This window comes from Olea europaea, chromosome 19 (genome assembly GCF_002742605.1).
Source record: "Olea europaea var. sylvestris chromosome 19, O_europaea_v1, whole genome shotgun sequence".
NCBI classification, from domain to species: Eukaryota; Viridiplantae; Streptophyta; class Magnoliopsida; order Lamiales; family Oleaceae; genus Olea; species Olea europaea.
The window spans coordinates 6,091,575-6,111,249 of record NC_036255.1 but is presented as its reverse complement, the minus strand read 5'-3'; the positions used below and the strand labels follow the sequence as shown (position 1 = coordinate 6,111,249).

Below are 19,675 nucleotides of genomic sequence, written 5' to 3'. Positions count from 1 at the left end.
GAGTTGGACGAATTAAAATTGGACGTCCTAGATAGATTGCAAGTTCAAAAGCGAAGGATGGCTAAGTTTTATAATAAAAAAGTTATAGTCAAGTCGTTCAGCCCGGGCGAATTGGTTTGGAAAACAATACTCCCTTTGGATAGCAAAGATCCAAAGTATGGCAAGTGGTCGTCCAATTGGGAAGGACCATATAAAGTAAATAATGTGTTGCCTAATGGAGCCTATCATTTGGAAGATTTAGATGGCACCAAGCACATGAGGTTCATTAATGGCAAATATTTAAAAAAAATATGTTCCTTCCTTATGGGAAAGTGAACAAATAAAAGCGTAATCAAATCGCGTTGAACGATCGTAGATAAAAAAGGAGGCCAGAGCGAAATACGTTCAAATAAATTACTTTATTATCAAACGTCCATTACAAAGTTGCAAGATACAAAATACTAAATGCTCTATAAGCTGCAATTAAGAGCGACCTAATCTCCCGGTCGATCGCCGAGTAAAAGGGTGAACTTGCCGTGATTGCCATCCTGATCGCACTGCTGCAAAGGCAAGCAGAGAGGCCGAGAAACACTCTCAGCAAGCAGAAGGGAAGAGAAGCACCCTTACCTCGCGTACCTAAATGCATCGCTGCAATAACGGGCAATGAGACTGAAAAGTACTCTCAGCAAGCAAGGTGGCTTGACAGGCATCCTCAAAAATTGCCTTCCATCATTGAACTCCTTGTAAAGAATATGGAGACGATGGGAAGAACTTTGCTGACCAAAGAATATTTCCTATATCTCCCATACCAAAGGTGACATCAAAACAGGAGGCAAAATGGGTGGATCAAATGATCCATTTCTATGGAAGACGAAAATTCTAGATCGATCGTTGAAATACCAAACGATGGTAGCAAATTAGTTTTTGAAGAAAAGAATGGAAATGAAAATGAAAAGTGCGAAATATACGTGCATTTATAAGGGCGTGAAGATGAAGAGACAGAGAGTGAACAGCCACATTCATGCCTAGTAATTGGAGTCAAAGGGCCCAAAGTCTTGGAAAAAGAGATAGAAATACCAAAAAAGAATGTACATGAATCTTATCATAAAGCAATTAAATGTTTGGAGGGTTGACGATTAAAGACAAACGTCAATAAATACACAAGAAGACAAGTTAGTTGTTCATTAATGACAATGGCTGTTGTTACATCCAAAATTGGCAATGGCTATCAGTACGAGGTTACAAGAGGAAAGTTAATACAAAGTTACAAAAATAAAAGTTAAGGCATTAGATGTTTTAATTACAATTCGCCCCAGCCCGAACGAATTCTTTCCCTAAGTCTCCCCCAATCCTCGCTCTGTTGAGAAGAAGTGACATTCAATTCAACTACATAATCATCATCAACCTCCAGCTTCTTGTACTGGTCGACCAAAGACTTAGTTTGTTCAATTTCTTGGGAAGCATTACGCTTTTTAGCAGTCATTCTTGCCTTACAGTCATCCATCCTTGCTTGAAGCTCCTTCATCTATGTAGCCAAACTGGTCATCAAAGAGTTTTCAATCATAACTTTGGAAGAAATTTCTTTCAATTCGTCCTTAGCTTTGTTGACTCCCGAAACAAAGACTCTCTTTTAGAGGCAGCGCGAAGATATTGAGTTCTCTTGGCCTTCAGTTCAACATTTTTGGCCAGCAAAGAGAGGATGTCAGAGTGGACAACTTTCAACGTCGCTTTAAAATCAGCAGAAATGTTGAGCGACGGAAGTGTCAGTGCTTGCGCCAACTTCGCACTCAAATGCTCAAGTTTATCATTATGTTTGCAGCACTAGCCTGACCGATGTCCATATCCATAAAAGATACATACTCAAATATCGACTGCTTGAAGAACTTTATGTCTTCCTCTGAAGAAGCAGAAGGACGATCGGTTGAAGCAGGGCAAGACGTCTTGACTTGCCCCCAGGAAGTGAACAAGTCCTGGATGGAACGCACAATCTCATCAGTATCCTGCAAAGAAAAATGTCAACATTGAAGGTTTTCACTACAATAAACAAAGTGAAAATAAAAGTGAAGCAAAATGATACCTCATCAGCAATCTTGGGGGGTAGCATATCACCAGTTGGCTCCACTACCTGTGGCCCCACCATCAGGGAAGACTTCCCATTGTCTAGGCTAGAAGACTCTGCCACAACGGATAGGCCCATAGGAGCCTCTACATGATTAAAGAAGCAACAAATCAGAAACCAATAGCACAAGCAAAGGTAAAACATAAAAAATGTATTACCTTCTGGTTCGACGTTTGGGGGGTCGGCGCCCTGGGAAGAAGGTGGCTCGTCCATTGATTGTGATGAAGGTTCCGGGACTGAAGGTTTCTCTTTAAGTATAGTCCCTTCATTAGTTGGTTTGGACGAAACAGCTCCAGTAGAGGATGATGGAGCAGGAGCTGCCAACACCAAAACCTTCAAAGGAAAGGCTGAACTTTTCTGAAAAATTCAAGAAAACCATTAGCACATAGAAAGGTATGCTTGTGAGTAAACAAAATTCAATTCAATTACCTTTCTCATGACGATGAGAGGAGTATCATTATCATCATCATCATCATCCTCTAAAATGGGAGATGCTGAAGCTGGCCGTTTGCAGCTTGGGGCGCTCTTAGCTGCAGTAGGTTTGGCAGGTAGAGAAGTAGAGGGATGAACAGATTGTTTAACACGAGCAGGGGAGGAAGGATTCCTAATGGACACAGGGGTGACCCAAATAGGAGAAGTGGAAGGAATGTTTGGCTGGTCCAGTGAATGAAAAGCACGATTAGTATCAATTGCAAACAATCTGCGCTTCACTGATGGCCAGAGTTGTTCAAAAAGCGGGTGAAGGACATGGCTAGGATTGATGGGGCTAATGAAAAATTACTCGTCAAAAGAATATTACGAGCATCTATAGCTTGTGCCTCTACCTTATTAATGGTGTGGAAGCGATCTATCAAATTTTTTGAATAATAAGGGGAAACAGGCCAAGTTTGGCCAAAACCAAGTTGGCGAGCAAAAAATTGGGGAGCATATATTTCAACCCCAACTTTGGCATTGGTTCCAGTTAAAATATCATGGAACAACTCCCTCCCAGTCAAAAACTGAACCCAAACGAGCAGAGAGGCCCTGACACTGTCCAGGGTGGATGGAGGTTGCACATAATCTGGAGTTAAATGAGTAGGAAAGGGAAAGAAAGAAGAAATTGAATTTAAAGTATAAAATAATGAAAAAATGTCCCTTCTGGACATATTTACAGGGCTCAATGGGTCAATGGCTAGCCCATAGCAGCTAGCAGAACGAAGGGACATAGATAGAGCACTAAGTAATGAAAAATAGGCTCTCAACCACAATTGAGTGAATCAAAGAGGACCACTGCCAGTTGGAGATGCACCATTCTTCAATTGAAATTGAAGAGAAACCATACCTCTATAGAGGGCAGCCAAAAAGAAGGAACACAAATTCAAAGGCCTACCACGCGCCAATCCATGCACTATGGGTAAATAGCTCATAGAAGGTTTTAAACTAGGCACACACAGAATATATTTACAAAGCCATATTTGAAGAAAGGCCACACACTCAGCGTGGGAAGGCTCAGCTCTTGAGTGATTATGACAACTTTGCAAGCTTGAATAGGACTCGGTGAGTTTTTTGTCAAATTTTAGGACAACGCCAGAAATCAAAATACCAGGGAAAATGGTGTCGCCCAAAGGTAGAAGATTTATCAAGGCCCCAACATCCCTTAAAGTGATTGACATGGGACCAAGAGGGAAAACAAAAGTATTATATTCAGAAGACCAAAAACTTAAAGCAATAGGAAAAAGTTTTGGGTCAAAAATTGGGGGTTAAAGAGAGATTTCTAATAAATCAGAAATCCTAACACGATCAAAAATTGCCTTGGTAGGACCATGGCCCACAAGGCGAGCATGCCATCTACGAAAAACAACATCAGATTTAGGCCAAGTGCAAATACCTTTTTCGCAAATAGGCCTCAGCAGCAAAGAATTCAAGAATGGAAGGCCTTGAGTACAAGGAAACAACTGGCCCACCGCTACTTGTTCGACTGCTTCGGTGTTGGTGAATGAAGGATCCATATAGAACTCATTAAGTTCGGCATTGGCTGGTGCAAGAAAGTTCGGATTTACATATGGCTGAGTGAGGATTTTCTGGAAATCATCGAAGCTAAAAGAGTCGTCATATTGGGTTTGTGGAACAACCATTGGGAACAAAATACAGTTTTGTTAAGGTTTGCTCGAGAAACGTAGCAGAGATGCAAGAAGATGAACAGTGGTATGACGAGAAAAAGCGCGAAATAATGATACGTGAGTTAGTGGTACAACGAAATGGCGTGTCTTTGGGGTTTATAAGGATTTGTAACGTCGCACTTTTTCAGGCTATAGAAGGAAATAATGATTGAAATTTTTGGGAATTTCAAATGTTGCTGGGAAACACAAAGTAAATATAGCAAAGATTAATAATTGGTATTAATTCTGCCATATTGGGGAGGTAATTGTTGACACACTAAAAGTGCAGCCCAAATCAAATAGCCCAAAGAATGAAGCCTAACTGGGAAATTCAAGATAAAGGCCCAAATAGGGTTACTAATGAATGCAGTGGAAGCCCACGAACACGGTAACATCATCGCCCAAGCTTACAAGACGCCCAAGATCTGAGCGAATGAAGTGCCTTACAGTCGCCCAGAGCTATGACCCTGTTCTCGCCCAAACCTTCGAATCGCCCAGGATCTTAGCAAACATAAGATGTCATGGTTATCCAAAAGTGCAGTTATTGAAGTAGTTATCGAGTAACCTTATCACGATCCACAATTCAAGGAGTTCAGTTGAAGACGGTTGAACGATAAAGAGTAGTGGCAGCAGTTCCACAACACGTTAGACACCATAAAGAAAGTGGGTAGTTATAAAGCAATCAAGCAGTTTCTAAGCGGTTGATCACGAAGAAATCATCAAGGAAATATAAAAGGAAGAGAAGACATAGAGCAAAAAGGAACCCCGAATCAAACACTCTCAAATAGAGAATATGTAATTTCAATTTCTTAGTTTAGACTTAAACATTTCTTTTCAGTACTCGTGTGCTTGCGCCCCTTGGAGGCATTCTGTTTAATTTCAATTGTAAAATCATCGCCAATAAAACACCTCTTTTTTGGGACTTTGTCTCAAGAGATTTGTTCCTTACACAATCGTCTGATCCCTTTTTAATTGTTAGCGACTACCCGCGCGAAACACCTAGATTGTACATTTTCACGCGTTTTAGAACCATGAAACATTGTATGCAAAATATAAATTTGCAAGTATTCCAATTGTAAATATATCCTAAATATATGGAGTATTTAGTAAATTTCTCGACTATATAGTCATTATACCTTAGGCTAAATATATTAACACCACAATTTATAATAAATATGGTAATAACATAAATCAACATAATGCTCATAAATCAAACATAGAGAGAAGAGAAGCAAAGCGAAGGAGAAGAACAAAAGAATTTTTATAAGGTACCAAAATTAGGGTAAATAATGGAACAACATAAGTTAATATATTACAAGAAAACCCTACAAATTAAGGAAACTAAATAATATAGCTGATAATAATAATATTATGTAATATTATTATGATACTAATTATGCTAGCATCTCCCCTCAACTCATGATGCTACAACAAGTAGCGAGAGTTTTTTCAAGCAACATCGAAAACGATGAACTGGATTAGACTTTGTGGAGAAGTCAACAAGCCGCAATGATAGAGAAACAAAAGGTAGGGTAATAGTGACAGTCTGCAAATGATGGTGAATTAGATGATAGTCAATTTTAATATGTTTCGTGCGCTCATGGAACATGTAGTTATGAGAGATCTGAATAGCGCTTTATTATCACAATACATAGGAGTTGGAAAGGATGAAAAGAACACCCTATGTCTGCAAGTAACCAACAAAACATACAATCTCAGCAGTGGTAAAAGCTATAGCACGATACTCTACCTCAGTAGAAGAACGAAAAAAAAAACAATTTATTTCTTACTCTTCTAAGAAATAAGGGAATTACTAAAAAAAATATGCAAAAATCAGTAGTGGACTTATGATTGATGGTGTTACTGGCCCAATCAGCATCAGAGTAGGCGTGAAGCAATAAAGAGGAGTTCAAAGAAAAGAAAAGACTCTAAAAGTAAGTACCAAAAACATAGCGCAAAATACGAACAACAGTTGTTAGTGAACTGTAGGAGCTAAAACATAATGACTAACAATATGAATAGCATAAACAATATCAGGACATGTGATAATGAGATAAACTAGACATCCAACAATGGTGCGATGCAAAGTGAGATTAATCAAGGGTACACCATCAGAGGGTGAATAACGTGCATTGGACTCAAGATGAATATCCGCAGTTTTTGTATTAATAAGAATAGCATACTCAATAATATCCATAGTATACTTAGATTAAGAGAGAAGATAACCCTTAGGAGAAGAAACAATTTCGATCCCCCAAAAATTAAGATAAAGTACTTAGGACCTTCATTTCAAAATGACAAGCTAATTCTGATTTCAAATTAGCAATCCCATCAACAATAATAATCATATTTTCTACATACAGTAAAAGTAGAATGCGACCAGTTAAAGTACAATTAAAAAATAAGGTGAAGTCACGATAATTGGATGTAAAACAAAGAAAAGCAACAATAGTGGAAATTTTCTCAAAATAGTACGAAGTGCTTGTTTGAGTTTCAGTAATGTTCTAAAAGAACGATAAATAGAAAGCAAGTCAAAACTCCAACCTACTTTAATATGTTCTAAAAGAGCTAATAATAACGACTATAGTCATCAATAAAAGACATATAATATCTAGACCATCATTTTGTTGCAATATGAGCAGGTCCATACACATTAGAATGAGCAAAATCAAATGGTGCAACAAAATGAAAAATACTTCTAGGAAAATGTAAAGAAGAAAATTTACCTAACTTACAACCACTACAATCAAAAATATCATGAGTATGCAAATCTCCCAATTGACCTTTAGAAACTAAATTTTAAACGACTAGCAAAAACATGTCCAATTTGAGAACGCCGCAAATAAAAACTAGAAGAAGAGGAATTCAAAGAGAAAGATGATATCATCAATAGATGGTGCAATATGTGATGGTCTTACACAGGCCATAACATATAACCCTCATTTTTTATAGCATATCACAATCAGCTTCTGAGATCGATGATCCTACACATAATAAGTAGTAGAAGAAAACTAAATTAAGCATCGAGAATCACACAACTGACCAATAAAAATAAGATTCAAAGTAAGAATTGGAACACAATAGACATCTAAATTCGGTTGAAGTGCTACCATCACTCTATAGTGTGCTTTCGGATAGGGCAATCGGTTGACATAAGTAGGGGAAAAATAAATTAAGCTGAATCTAATATTTGGATTCCACCAATTCAAGGATAAAGTTTTAATAATGATGAATTGGCAGTGGACCTTTTATTTATTGTCCACTACAATCTAGATTCCACCAATTCAAGGATTATGCTTGAATAATGATTAATTCGGACAATATATCCATGATTGTTAGAGATTTTTTGAGGATAATTTTGAGAAAAATGATTTCTTTTTCGAATAATATATAATTAAAAGTAGAGAAAAATTATGGGTTTGAGTACAAAATTATCTTTTTATAAGAATATCTAGTTACAAATGAATCAGAAAGAAAATAAGTTTGAAAATATAAGATTTAGAAAATAGGTCAACTAGGGGCTAAATGAAGAATCTACTAGTACTTGAATCGGTAAATTACTTGTGAAATTTGAACCATTGAAAAAATAAGTTTGCTTTGATTATTGAGAAATTAATCCAAATAGGATTAATTAGAAGAGAATAGGACTTAAAAAAAAAAAAAAAAATCCATCTGTAAGAAATTCTCTAAATACATATTTTAAAGAGATTCAAAACTAAGTATCAAGAAAATAGATTATGGGTTTATTCTTCAAATTTGAATAGTCAAACTTACTCTATTCTTAGTTTATAAAAATTACATAATAAACTACATATCTCAACATTGAATATTCTACTTCTTAAATTATTAAAATAATATTCAAATTGACTGATTATTGGTATATAAAAAATTGTAAAATAAAATATGAAGGGAAATCAATAAATACTTATTTAAAAAAAATTGAAGAGACAATAAATAGCACTATTGAAACCTATAAAAATATTTACTCGCTAAGTTTAAAAATACTTTCTATATATAAATAAAGAGTTTCTTAAAGATGTCATAACAAATTTAAGAAATAGCACTAATCGTTTGACGAAAAATTCTACTTGTACATAATTATTGCATATAATAGTATCCATAATGTGATGTGATAATCATCCGATTGTTGATGTACAAGTGTGAAATTTGAATTAAATGTTGGATCCAATACCATGAGTAATTATTGACACCATTATATAAACAATTATATACATGTAGTACTTCCCCAAATTTATTATGTAAAACATAAATCGAATATGAGAGCTACAAGAGGATTTGGCCAGGAGACACTTGTCAATTTTTTATTGGCAATTGGCTAAAAGGAAAAGGGAAAAGCTGCCTATCGAGTGCTGCTAACACAACCTATGCACTGCCTGGCAAAAAACCCCTTGTACGAGGGGAATAACTGATCGTCTAATCGAATATTGATGCTTATCTTTGACTTTAGAACTTAAAATATCGATGGGTTGTTTATTTGGAGTAGATTGACGCTCATTCATGCAATTTAAACAATATTTGGGAAACCTAAATGTAATTTTCCCATCAACACTTTACATCCTACAAACGAAATGTGAGTATTTATCAGCATAAACTCTATCTACCAAACATAACTACAATACCAACTGAAGCCTGCTTCATAAACTGAGAGAACAAAAATAAAATACTTTAGTTGCAAATTGTGAAATGCACACCTAATTTAACATCCACCCCTTAGAAAACTACAAAGATGGTCTAGATTATACAGTAGACAATGATGGTCATCAAGTTGATGCTCCTCTTCGACGCTTCTTCCCACTTTCTAAGGGTGCAGATGTATCTTGCAATTTTCCCTTCTTGATCTCTGACCTTTTCCCAGAATCGTTTGTTTTCTCCTTTACATGATCAGTTTGCAATTTTGTCTTGCGCTTACCAGTAGCACCAACTGTATGGGAACTTCGAGGGCTTTTCTCTTTAGTCTTGGGAGTCTTGTGTGTGTCCTGCTTAGAATCACCAGAAGTCTTCACCACATCAACGTCATTAGATTTGCCTGATGCTTTCCGGGGATCCTCATGAGATTTACCACCAGAAATTGAGGTGTCATCATCGGACTTAGGGTCAGCTTTGGCATCCTGCTTAGATTTACCAGATCTTGTTGCAGTGTTTTTCAGTTTACTGGAGGATGCAGATACATTAGCCGACCATTTTGATTAACACCATTGCACTTCAACAGAGAGCACAAACAATGAAAAATTGACTAGAAAAAAACCTTTTACTTGAAGTCTTCGTCTTTCCATCATTACTTGATGCCTCAGGATTTGTTTTAGCTTTCTTTGTTTTCCTGATAGAAGAAAAGCAGAATATCAATCACTGAAATCAAAGTAATTGCAACCTTCCAACTGAACTGTCATTTCACTTCTCATTTTTCTCCAGGAAGATAATTTATAAATGGGGAAACCAAAACACCTTAACTTCTGCTTTCCACTATAATCATGCTACATATATATGCTGGGGCTTATTGGATTCAGAAGTTCTATTCACAAACTAACATCATATAATTGTAATAATCATGTTTGAAGTGATATTCAAGTAATTAGTGATGTGTTACAGACATAAATTTGACTTAGCATGGATTGACCTCTGTGTGTGTTCAAAACAAATTCTTCGTATGTGCTTAAAGTAACTAGTTAATAGTTCATTTATGCACGGGGACAGAGTACAGGAAAGGGATGAGGGAGGAGAGCTATTTGAGGCCACTCAGCTCCTAAGAGTACACAGGTAATCTCAACTAACTATTGTAACTTTACAAATTTAAAAGAAATTGAATTACAATCAACTCAACTCTGTCTAAATATTTAAGCAATCGGTCATGTCCATAATCAAACAAACTAGGTATTTATATGATGATATTACTTTTAGCCCTTGTTTGATCACTCATTTTCAACCACACATTCTCCAATAAAATAATTTTACATGTAAATCGAAAACTTTATCTTATTTTTTAACCACACATTCTCCAAAAAAAAAATTCCTATTCAAAACCACATTTTTCCCCAAAATGGGGCTCAAACAAGGGCTTAGACCAAGTCAAGACTTATTTTCAAATGTATAAAATTTAAATTACCATTAAGCCACATTATGAAGTTCTTGAGAATAAAATATCATTAAAGAAAGTGGCTGAAGGGACACAACACTTACATTTCAGATGGAGTATCCGTACTTGCACATTCAACTGGTTGCCCCTGCCAAGACATTGATGGGAAAGATATAGATAATGGAGAAGCACGAGGTACTGTAATAAAATAAAAAAGGTACTCACCGCATCCAACACCGAGCCACCTTCAACAAATTCCCACTTTTCATTTTTAAGATTTAATATCTCTTCATCTCCATCCTTGTACAATATCTGCATAAAATGAAAGCAACAATTTAATAAGAACAAATTTCACATGTAAAACATATAAAAGCTGTTAAAATGCAGAACCTTAATATTACAACTGACCTTGTGCTTCTTTTTGACAGAATCAAAAGAACCAACAACACCTTCATAAAACCTGAAATTAATAAAGCATCATTACCAATCACAAGAGGAGAACATTCATCTTCCTCTACTATTAGGCAAATTGTAGACAAAATAACCTAAAGAAAGCCTAGGAGACGGGTGAAAAGCTGGAAAAAGGCATTTTTAAGACAGATTAACACGTGCATGTTCTGATAAATTGAGAGAACCTCCCATTATTAATTACTTTATACAACATAAAATGTAATAAAAGCACTTACGTGCGATCTTTTGGCCACCAAACTTTAACTTTTGAACCAACCAAATTCTCACCATACTCGATAGTCCCAGATGCCTGACACAAAGCAACAAATTAATTTAGAGAATATAATGAAAGGAATCAAAATATCGGGTCATGACATGCAAAATGCATGACAATTTGCTTTCTAAGTCCTCAGATGGCGTGTTTCTCTAAGAGAGTCAAGAATAAATCGTCCATTTGAAACAATCAAATTAAAACGCCTGGCAATGTTGAGCCCCTGCCAGACCACAACCACGTGACCATTCTCAACAAAAATAAAAGCCCCCAAACACATGAATAAAGAGAGCAAAGCACAAAGAGAACATGGGAGCGAATTAGCGGAATATGATTTCATGTACTTCCAAGGAAAGTTCAAATACAACTATCAATGACATATTCGCCAAGCACAGACATTGTGGTGGAGTATCGGCGCCAGTGTCCAACACCTATAGGACTAGCCCAGTGTCCTACATGCCATGTGGGATGGCCTATACTTTTTTGTATCTGACACTCATAGGAAGTGACACATCATAAACTTGGGAAGTCTTATTCCATAATTTGGAAATATAAAATTTGAAAAAAATATATATATATTTATCAGAAAAATCGAAACAATGTCAGAAAATTTTTACGAACTTCATGTCGATTGTTTTTATTTCTACTATATGTAGTTGTTGGAACATTAATACCTTTATTACGCCCCAGTTTGACCCTCATTATTTGATATTGTAATTTTTCAAATAGTGTTTTTTGAGAATGTGTGGTTGAAAAAAAAAAAAAAAAAACTTTTTGGTTTGTGTAATATTATTTTATTGGAGAATGTGTGATTAAAAAGGAGAGAGAGAAATGTATTATGAATTTAATGGGACTCAAACGGGGGCTATGGCACTAGTAGTGGGAAGTACAACCCAAAGTTATCTTGATATTAAAAATACCCAATCCTCATACAAAAGATTTTCACATGCAAAAATTCAAAATCAAAGCTACACAAATGACTGTTACCTTTGTGGAAATAAAAAGCATATGGGAAAAGATGTAATAGATAACTGTACAATTTGAAGTATTTTAATCTATGCGTGGTATGAAAGGTGTGGTACTAAGTGCTAAATACTAGAAATAAATAACTGCAAATGAAACCAATCATCAATCAAACAGAAATGTAAGGGGATGCCTGGCATTTGATAAAATTTGAGTTGTATCAAATAAATTGCAAGTACTTACTTTGTCAGTGCTTGGAGTACCCTTCCTCTTGCCACTCATCCTCGGAGTTTCTTCCTGGTTGCCTTCATCTTTATTTGATTTTCTAGGAGACCTCAGTGAAGCAACCGCAGGCTTTGGAAAAGACGAAAAAGAAAACAGTTAGATGAACTACCACAGGAATCAGGAGAAGAAACAGAGAACTAAGAAAATATTTGAGAGAAAATCTGATTTACTCTGGTGTCATCCTTTGCAGAAGATTTCAATATATCTTTCTCTACTAAAGCTTTTACACGCCCACGCTTAATGCCATTTTCCCTCTTTGATGAGGAACCATCCTTCTTTCTTTTATTGGAACCCACTGGTTTATCTGTCTCATTTGGCAATTTTTCCTCTGATTGACTCGGGCCGCCACCATCTTTGCTTGCATCTTCCTCAGCCAATACTTCGTTCTCATTAGAAATATCAGCAGGTTCTTTTCTTCCTAAGCGCCTCCTCTTCTTCGCTTCTGAGTCACTTGCCCCATCAAATGCCTTCTCAGAAGCAGCATCGTCAGAAACTCTCTTTTCTTTAATCAACCTTTCTTTCCTTTTTTTCCGACCATTCATAGGACGACTCTTGTCAAGGAGACTTCCAGTTGGGGATGGAGACACAACATTTTGAGCCTCTCTGTCAGATGGATTTGTTGGAGAAAGATTATTCTGGATCTCTTTTACTTTGTCCAAATATTTTTCTGTCTCAACTGATGCCTCTTCAGCAGGGGAAACATGAATAATTTTGCCCTCACTGTCTCGCTGATCCGGCACTTGCTCCATTTCTTTTTCACCATCAACAATATTAGAAGTCTCTATCTCATTATTTGAAGAGTTAGGTTCCCTTCCTATTTCATTAGAAGCTTTCTCAGGCTTAGGCTCTGAACTAATTGGTTTTTGAGCGGCCAAATCATCAGACTCAGTCTTGGATGTCAATTTATCATCAAGGGCTTCTTCCTTCTTGAAATCTGCATCAGTCACAATTCCTCCATTTCCAGTCTCATCAGCACCATTACTCACAATTGCCTTGGGTGAACTTTTTGCATTGGGATTTTTTTCTTCAAAACTTGTCTCTTCTGTAAAATCTTTAGCCACCTGTTCAGACAAAGCCAACACATTTTTCAAATCTATCCATCAATAATACTCAGTTCGCATATCTAAGCAATTTACCAAACTTTTAGGTATATATTATCCCTACTGTCTCGTCTAGTATAGAATTTAACGGCATTTCGGGGGAGCAAAAGACGAGAGTATAATAATAGGAGAACCATACAAGCAGAGGATTGGAACATTAGTCCCCCTTCAAATACGAGCTTAGTTCATTTTGTTACAGTGACATAGTTGTTGGGATCTTTTGAGGCTGTGGATTAAATTACTGATGTCTCTTGGGTCTAAGATGAGTGCTTGGCTGCAATGGTTCAGGTGGTAAGACATTTTCAGAGAGAAAATGCAGCAAGGGGCTGGTAATGGTGGGTAGTGATATATAGCATATGTATGGACAAAGCAGAATTCGACTGCGCATGGCTTACAGAGTCAGATTTCATTAGGAGAGGGATCAACAATAATATGGGCAATAGTAAACCAGGGAGGGACTATCGTGGGAAAAGAGTTGAACTGTCGCTTAAATAGGGCCATTTTTCTTTTTCTTTTTGTCCCACGCTTATGGTTTCTCAAAAATTATCGCATTAATTTTTTCAAGATAAGATGGCAGGGATAAAGCATGGGCACAGAAAAGAGATTGAAGTAGCTTAGGGTCCTTTACAACCAACATTCATCATAATAATTTCACCATGGATCTTCAGGATTGAGGATAAAATTTAATAACATAAGACAAAAGTAATGTGGAAGGTGAAGTTTAAAAGTCATTCGTATATACTTCGCATAAAATTTAAACTCCTGAAAAGTAATTACTACTGAAATGGAGTATGACATACGCACATAATACAACGGCGAAAAAGAAGGCTAACAACAAGGAAATCACCAAAACAATGTAATTCACAGTTTTTTTTTTTTTTTTTCACAAATTTGGCAGATGGACGTTGTAGCCCAACAAAAGTGAGCAGAAGTTTTAGCAATTTGAAAAGGAATAAAATAATTCAGTAACTTGGCTGATTTGCCACAGCCCGATCTGGAGAGTAACTAACAGACTTCCTATCAGTAACCTTGTATCACCAACTTATTAAGTCAGGGAAAATTACTAGAAGTTCGGATTATAATTCAAGTGATAAAGTGATTATTACTAAGATGAAGGAAATATGACACACTACCGATCACAACAACGAAAAATAAGGCTAAAAACAAGGAAATCGCGGAAAAAAAAAACGTAATTCACAAATTTGGCAGATGGGCATCATAGCTACAATAAAAGGGATCAGAATTATAGCAATTTGAAAAGGAATAAAATAATTCGGTAACTTGCCTGGGTTGCCAAAACTCGATCTGAAGAGTCACTAGCAGAAGTCCTCTCAATAACCTTGTATCATCAACTTAAAAAATCAGGACAAAATACTAGAAGTTTGAATTCAAATGGCAAAAGATGATGCCAATTATAAATTAAAAGAATCAATGAGATTTATTGCAAAACAACATTAATTTAGGTAGTAAGAATCTAAAGCATATGCCGAACAAATCAAATTCAACCGCCACACAAATTTCATTCTTTTCAGCGCAGAAGCAAATGCACCACAATTGTTGTAGCATTACGGTGCAGAAATATACTGTAATGACTTCTATTACAATTAAAAATAAATAAAGCAATCTAGAGAATTTGTAAAAGGAACTCAGAAAAGGAAGGAATAGAAAGCACAAGGCCTGCAATATTGTAAAGAAGAAAAACAGATTGAAACTGGAGTGGGAAATTTAAAACAAGCATATGTACTCATGCTAACAATAAATACAGGAGCTTAAAATTGCTCGTAATCAGAAGCATAGTGAGGCAAGTAATTCCTGATTTGTCAAAGGACAACAAAATATACGAAGAATATCCACAAAAGAAGTAACAATTGATTGCAAGTATAAGGAACATACCAACTGGTCGCTGTGGGTACTGTCTCTTTTATGACCAACAGGACCGTCTGTTTCTTTGCAGATAGAAGCGACGACCTCACTATAGTCATCCAAAGAAATCCCCAAAGACTTTACAGTTCGTGTGAGGTAAGGTTTAAGCTTGACCGCACACTTATCAAATACTCTCTCCCCCAATTTCATTGCAACTGGCAGAAGCTCCTGGAAGCATAATGTTCATCAGAAATTTGCAAAATAGAAAAGACAAAAAGTAGTAAACATCTGGAAACTTGACCTTGCTGTTCCTTTTCACGCTGGCCAAAAGGACGGTAAGCAGTTCTGGAGAGATATCTTCACTTTCTTCTAATATGAGTGTCATAATGGACTCCATTGAAGAGAAAATATTTTCTGGATGATAATCTCTGAAAGTTTCATAAAAACAATATGTCAGCAGTTGTTAGAGAACACCCCCATCTCTTTCAACATACGATGAGTGACTGAGAATCACAAAATAAAATTAATATATGCTTTCAAATAAGAAGTTTGTTAGTTAGTTGCATAAGAACACTTCCATAAAAATCAGAAAACCTTAATGCAAGTTTAAAACCAATATTATAGTCAAACAAACAATAGTAAATCCAGGCCAATTTAAATTGGGGGGAAAGCTAAAAAGCTCAAGGCAGTAAACCATATACAGCTCCACCTAAATACGTACAATTCACATTTTTAAACTGTGATTTAAAGTTTAAACGGCATAAAGTTTAAATTATTCACCATGAGATGGCCACAAGAACTGATGCATGGTAAAATTTTCATCATTTTCTTTGATCTAATTGAATAAAAAAATGAGATGAGGGCGTTTTCAGATCAATCAGCTAGACTGAACAATTGTTGTTGGGAAGATAGGGATTAAATGGTAATTTATTGCTTAAAAAGGTGAAGTTTTGAAAGGCTGATGGGTTTATTGGTCCATTGTTTTATTCATCGGCTAAAAGGGTAAATTGCTTTATTCATGGGTCAAATGCATTTAATATGTAAAACCGCTTTTTAAAAAAAAAAAGGACTTGACCGGCAAGTTAAAAAAGGAAAGAGTGTTTTCCTCTTCTAGGGTTTAGAACCCCTCTTGCCATCCCTCATGTGCCGGCAATGGATTAGCAGCCCATATCTGCCGCGAGCTGAAAAACAGGTAGTTATCCATTTTTTTTCCAATTGATTTCAAAAGCTCACGGCATATCCGGCAACACATCTGGCAGTATAAAATCAGACAGTAAATTTTGACACACCGCAATGCATTTTCGACACTTGGCAAGGTATGTCGGTGTCCAATACGTGTCGAAAACTGACTCAACAGCACCAGAAAAGTGTTTGTACTTCCTAGTTCCTAGTATCTACATAACAAATTTCAAAATCTCTACTACATGGCACTCACAGAGATAGAGCTAAAACTACTAATCACATGGATTCTGTTTCTCGTATTGCCATAGATTTTCCTTATTTCTTCAGAATGTATTCTTCATTGTCCTTACTTAGAAAATAGGCGTTCAGCGCATATTTTGGATCGCAATCATCCTCTACTTTCATGAATAAAAAATGAGAAATCGTCAAATTTTGTTTATACGAGATTTCCTATCAAATGTATCAATTTTCTCTTCCTCTGGTAATGCAAAAAACGAGAAGGCATACATTATAAGCTTTCCCACGTCCAATTTTTTAACATAAAGTTAGCATAATAAATAGTGATTATGTTATCTCTCTTACTTACAAGTTAGATGCCTGTGCAGGACAAGACGTCCCCCCCCCCCCCCCCCCCCCCTAGAAAACAAGAATAATCCAAGTGTATTAACAAATTCTAAGTGAATATTTAGCAAAAGCGTTGTCATAATTAAAGCACATACAGCCAGCCAATAAGGGGAGTAAGTTTTGCTACAAAGTAACATAGCTAAGTTCTGCATCATTCCATTTGTCATAGGATTTCATAACATCTGAGCGCTAGACCAAACGTCGCTCGTGCCTCAAAAATTTTTGGCAATAAATGATCAAAGATGGGAAAATAAATGTCAAGATATGACCCAGATGCCTAAGACTAAAGAATGCAGTTTCTCCAAAAAAAAAAAAAAAAATTCAAGTAAATAAAAAAATAAAATAAAAATAATAATATCTCCATCTAGATCAACTTTTGATAGGAAATAGCAAAACTTGTAATGTTCTTTAATTGGGAGATAGCATGGTATTAAAAAACTTGGAGCCAGATAACGCTCATAAAATGAAAGAGAAAAATATAGACTCCAAATCAGTGTAAGCTTTGATAATATAATAGCAAACATAGAAAAATAAGGACATTATAGTGGCAACAAAAACTGCGTTGGGTTTGTAACTACTAGGCAGAATCTCATAAAAATTCTTACCTTATGGCTTTCAAGAAATGCTGGAACATCTCAGTTATCATTTGATCACATTCTAAATCCAGCATGATGACACACGACCTCACTTTGGAAACAGTTTCCAGTATCATGGCCCTCTTAGCATATGATCTGCTGGATTTGTCGTATAAATGCTCAAAGGATGATACAATCAATTGAAAGATATCCTGTATTATAGCCAAATGAATTGTTATGTAGGCAGCCATCAAGAGGCTAAAAAGAGAATGCAAATGAAAATGCTGGCACCTTCATTTTCTCATCATCATATGGAGCTTCTGGTGCAGTAATTCTGGTTATTTCATTTATACAAGATGCTACAGCAACTTTCACATCAATATCTGAATGCTTCAAAAGCTCATCCGCAACCAATGCCTTCATGAGTGGAGAAAGAGCAGTTTGCATGGATCTGGAAGGTGACTGCTCCACTTTCGAGAGATTAACCTCAGTTTGCTTGAAGCAGAAAAAGAGAGAGGATTATGGGAAGATGTCAACCAGAAAATAGACTAGAAGATAACAATTTGACCACATTTTCTTCCACTTTGAAAAAATTACGGACAGATATAACAATTTGCAAAATAAAACACATGCACACACGTAAAACAGGACAACAGACTTATTCAGAAAATTGATGATAAATGCAAGTCACAAGTTTTTACACATCCCAAAGTTTGCAAGGTCCCAGAATTACAGACAAACAAACTTAATAGATCAAGTTCATTTTCACTCCTATTTCTCAACCAAGCCGTGATATTATAGGCACTTCACTTTTTCGACAAATGATTCAGTTGGAAGCATTGATTGGGTTTCATATCAGAAGCAGATTCCTCGAACTCTTCTGACAAAAATATTAACTGTACTACAACAACAAACAAATGGTGACTGGGAGAGCAGACTAAATGCTTGACAATAAAGAAGCAATTGGTAAGAATGAATTCCTGTAAAAGTAAGATTTATGTTGGAATTATTAAATGAGAACAAGAAATTAAGCATAACAACATTGTAAGAGTAATAATTAATCCAAGAAACTAATTTCTTTAATAGGAATCAAGCACTTGTGCGGATCCACGAATCGAAAAGATATTTGTTAGGGCTCACGTCAAGCAAAGGCAGGAGTTCATCGAGAGAATCCAGAGGCTGAAGAAGCCTGTTCCCAGCAGCCGCCAGTTCTTCTTCCATCTTTTTATTGGAACGCGACATCGTTTTTGTTAGGGAAAAAAGCGTTATCAGATCTCCTCACGGAAAAGGAGAGAAATTTAATTTCAATTTAAAAATCTTGGCACCAAGGAAACAATAGATATCAAAGACGAAAATACATAATTAGATGGAGAGAGATTTTCAATTGTTCGTGCTATTCTGGAAGGAATTGAAACCCTAGAATAGCAGCAAGTAAAGCTACTCGCTCTCTTTCGTTGGTTTATTTTTTCTTATTTTATTTTGGCTGCAATATATAAGGGAGATTGCAACATTGTACGTTGGTCCCAATTTAGCCCAGGTTGCCCTCATTTTATAAAATTTCTTTTTCACCATACATTATTTTAATAAAATAAAATTAAACGTGTATTAATAATTTTTTCTACTTTATAATTATAAATTATTCAAAAAATCACTTTTTATAAAATTTATTCTCAAAAGATCTTTACTAAACAAGAACACAATAAAAGCAATAACAAGTTGCTTTCTAATAATTTAAAATGAGTAAAAATAATCTGCATCTATATTTTCAACGCTCCACCACTGCTACGTAAACGGGTAAAAATGTCTAAGAGAAATAAATAGCAATACTCTTTGTTATTTCACCCAAAAATATGCTCTACATGTTCGAATTCGACTATAACTTGTCATTTTAAATAGGCATGCAAGATAAATCAATGAGTTTACTTGCTCGAATAATTTTATTTTTCACTTATTATTTCACCTTATATTAATGTGGTTTTTTTTTTTTTTTAAATATACTGAGAAGATCAATAATGGAGACGAGTCCCTTGACTCC

General features: G+C 35.8%; 1 protein-coding gene across 1 annotated transcript; it reads right to left on the bottom strand.

The window, feature by feature from the left end:
- Positions 1-8,760: 8,760 nt before the first annotated feature.
- LOC111368612 (enolase-phosphatase E1-like) lies at positions 8,761-19,115 on the bottom strand. The gene is made up of 14 exons (XM_022989961.1): positions 18,781-19,115; positions 17,932-18,135; positions 17,671-17,852; positions 15,561-15,687; positions 15,290-15,487; positions 14,682-14,735; positions 12,467-13,357; positions 12,255-12,365; positions 11,014-11,087; positions 10,736-10,787; positions 10,553-10,639; positions 10,432-10,475; positions 9,503-9,574; positions 8,761-9,408 (listed from the first exon to the last, which is right to left on the bottom strand). Exons 1-14 carry the CDS (start codon positions 18,880-18,882, stop codon positions 9,018-9,020), a joined length of 2,589 nt encoding a protein of 862 aa, XP_022845729.1. The 5' UTR covers positions 18,883-19,115; the 3' UTR covers positions 8,761-9,017.
- Between the last annotated feature and the right edge of the window lie 560 nt (positions 19,116-19,675).

Coding starts and splice junctions, on each gene's coding strand:
- LOC111368612 (XM_022989961.1), bottom strand. CDS start 18,882: ATGTCGCGTTCCAATAAAAAGATGGAAGAAGAACTGGCGGCTGCTGGG. Junction 15,488..15,560: donor GCGTGAAAAGGAACAGCAAG/GTCAAGTTTCCA, acceptor TTATGCTTCCAG/GAGCTTCTGCCAGTTGCAAT. Junction 11,088..12,254: donor GTACTCCAAGCACTGACAAA/GTAAGTACTTGC, acceptor GCTTTGTGTCAG/GCATCTGGGACTATCGAGTA.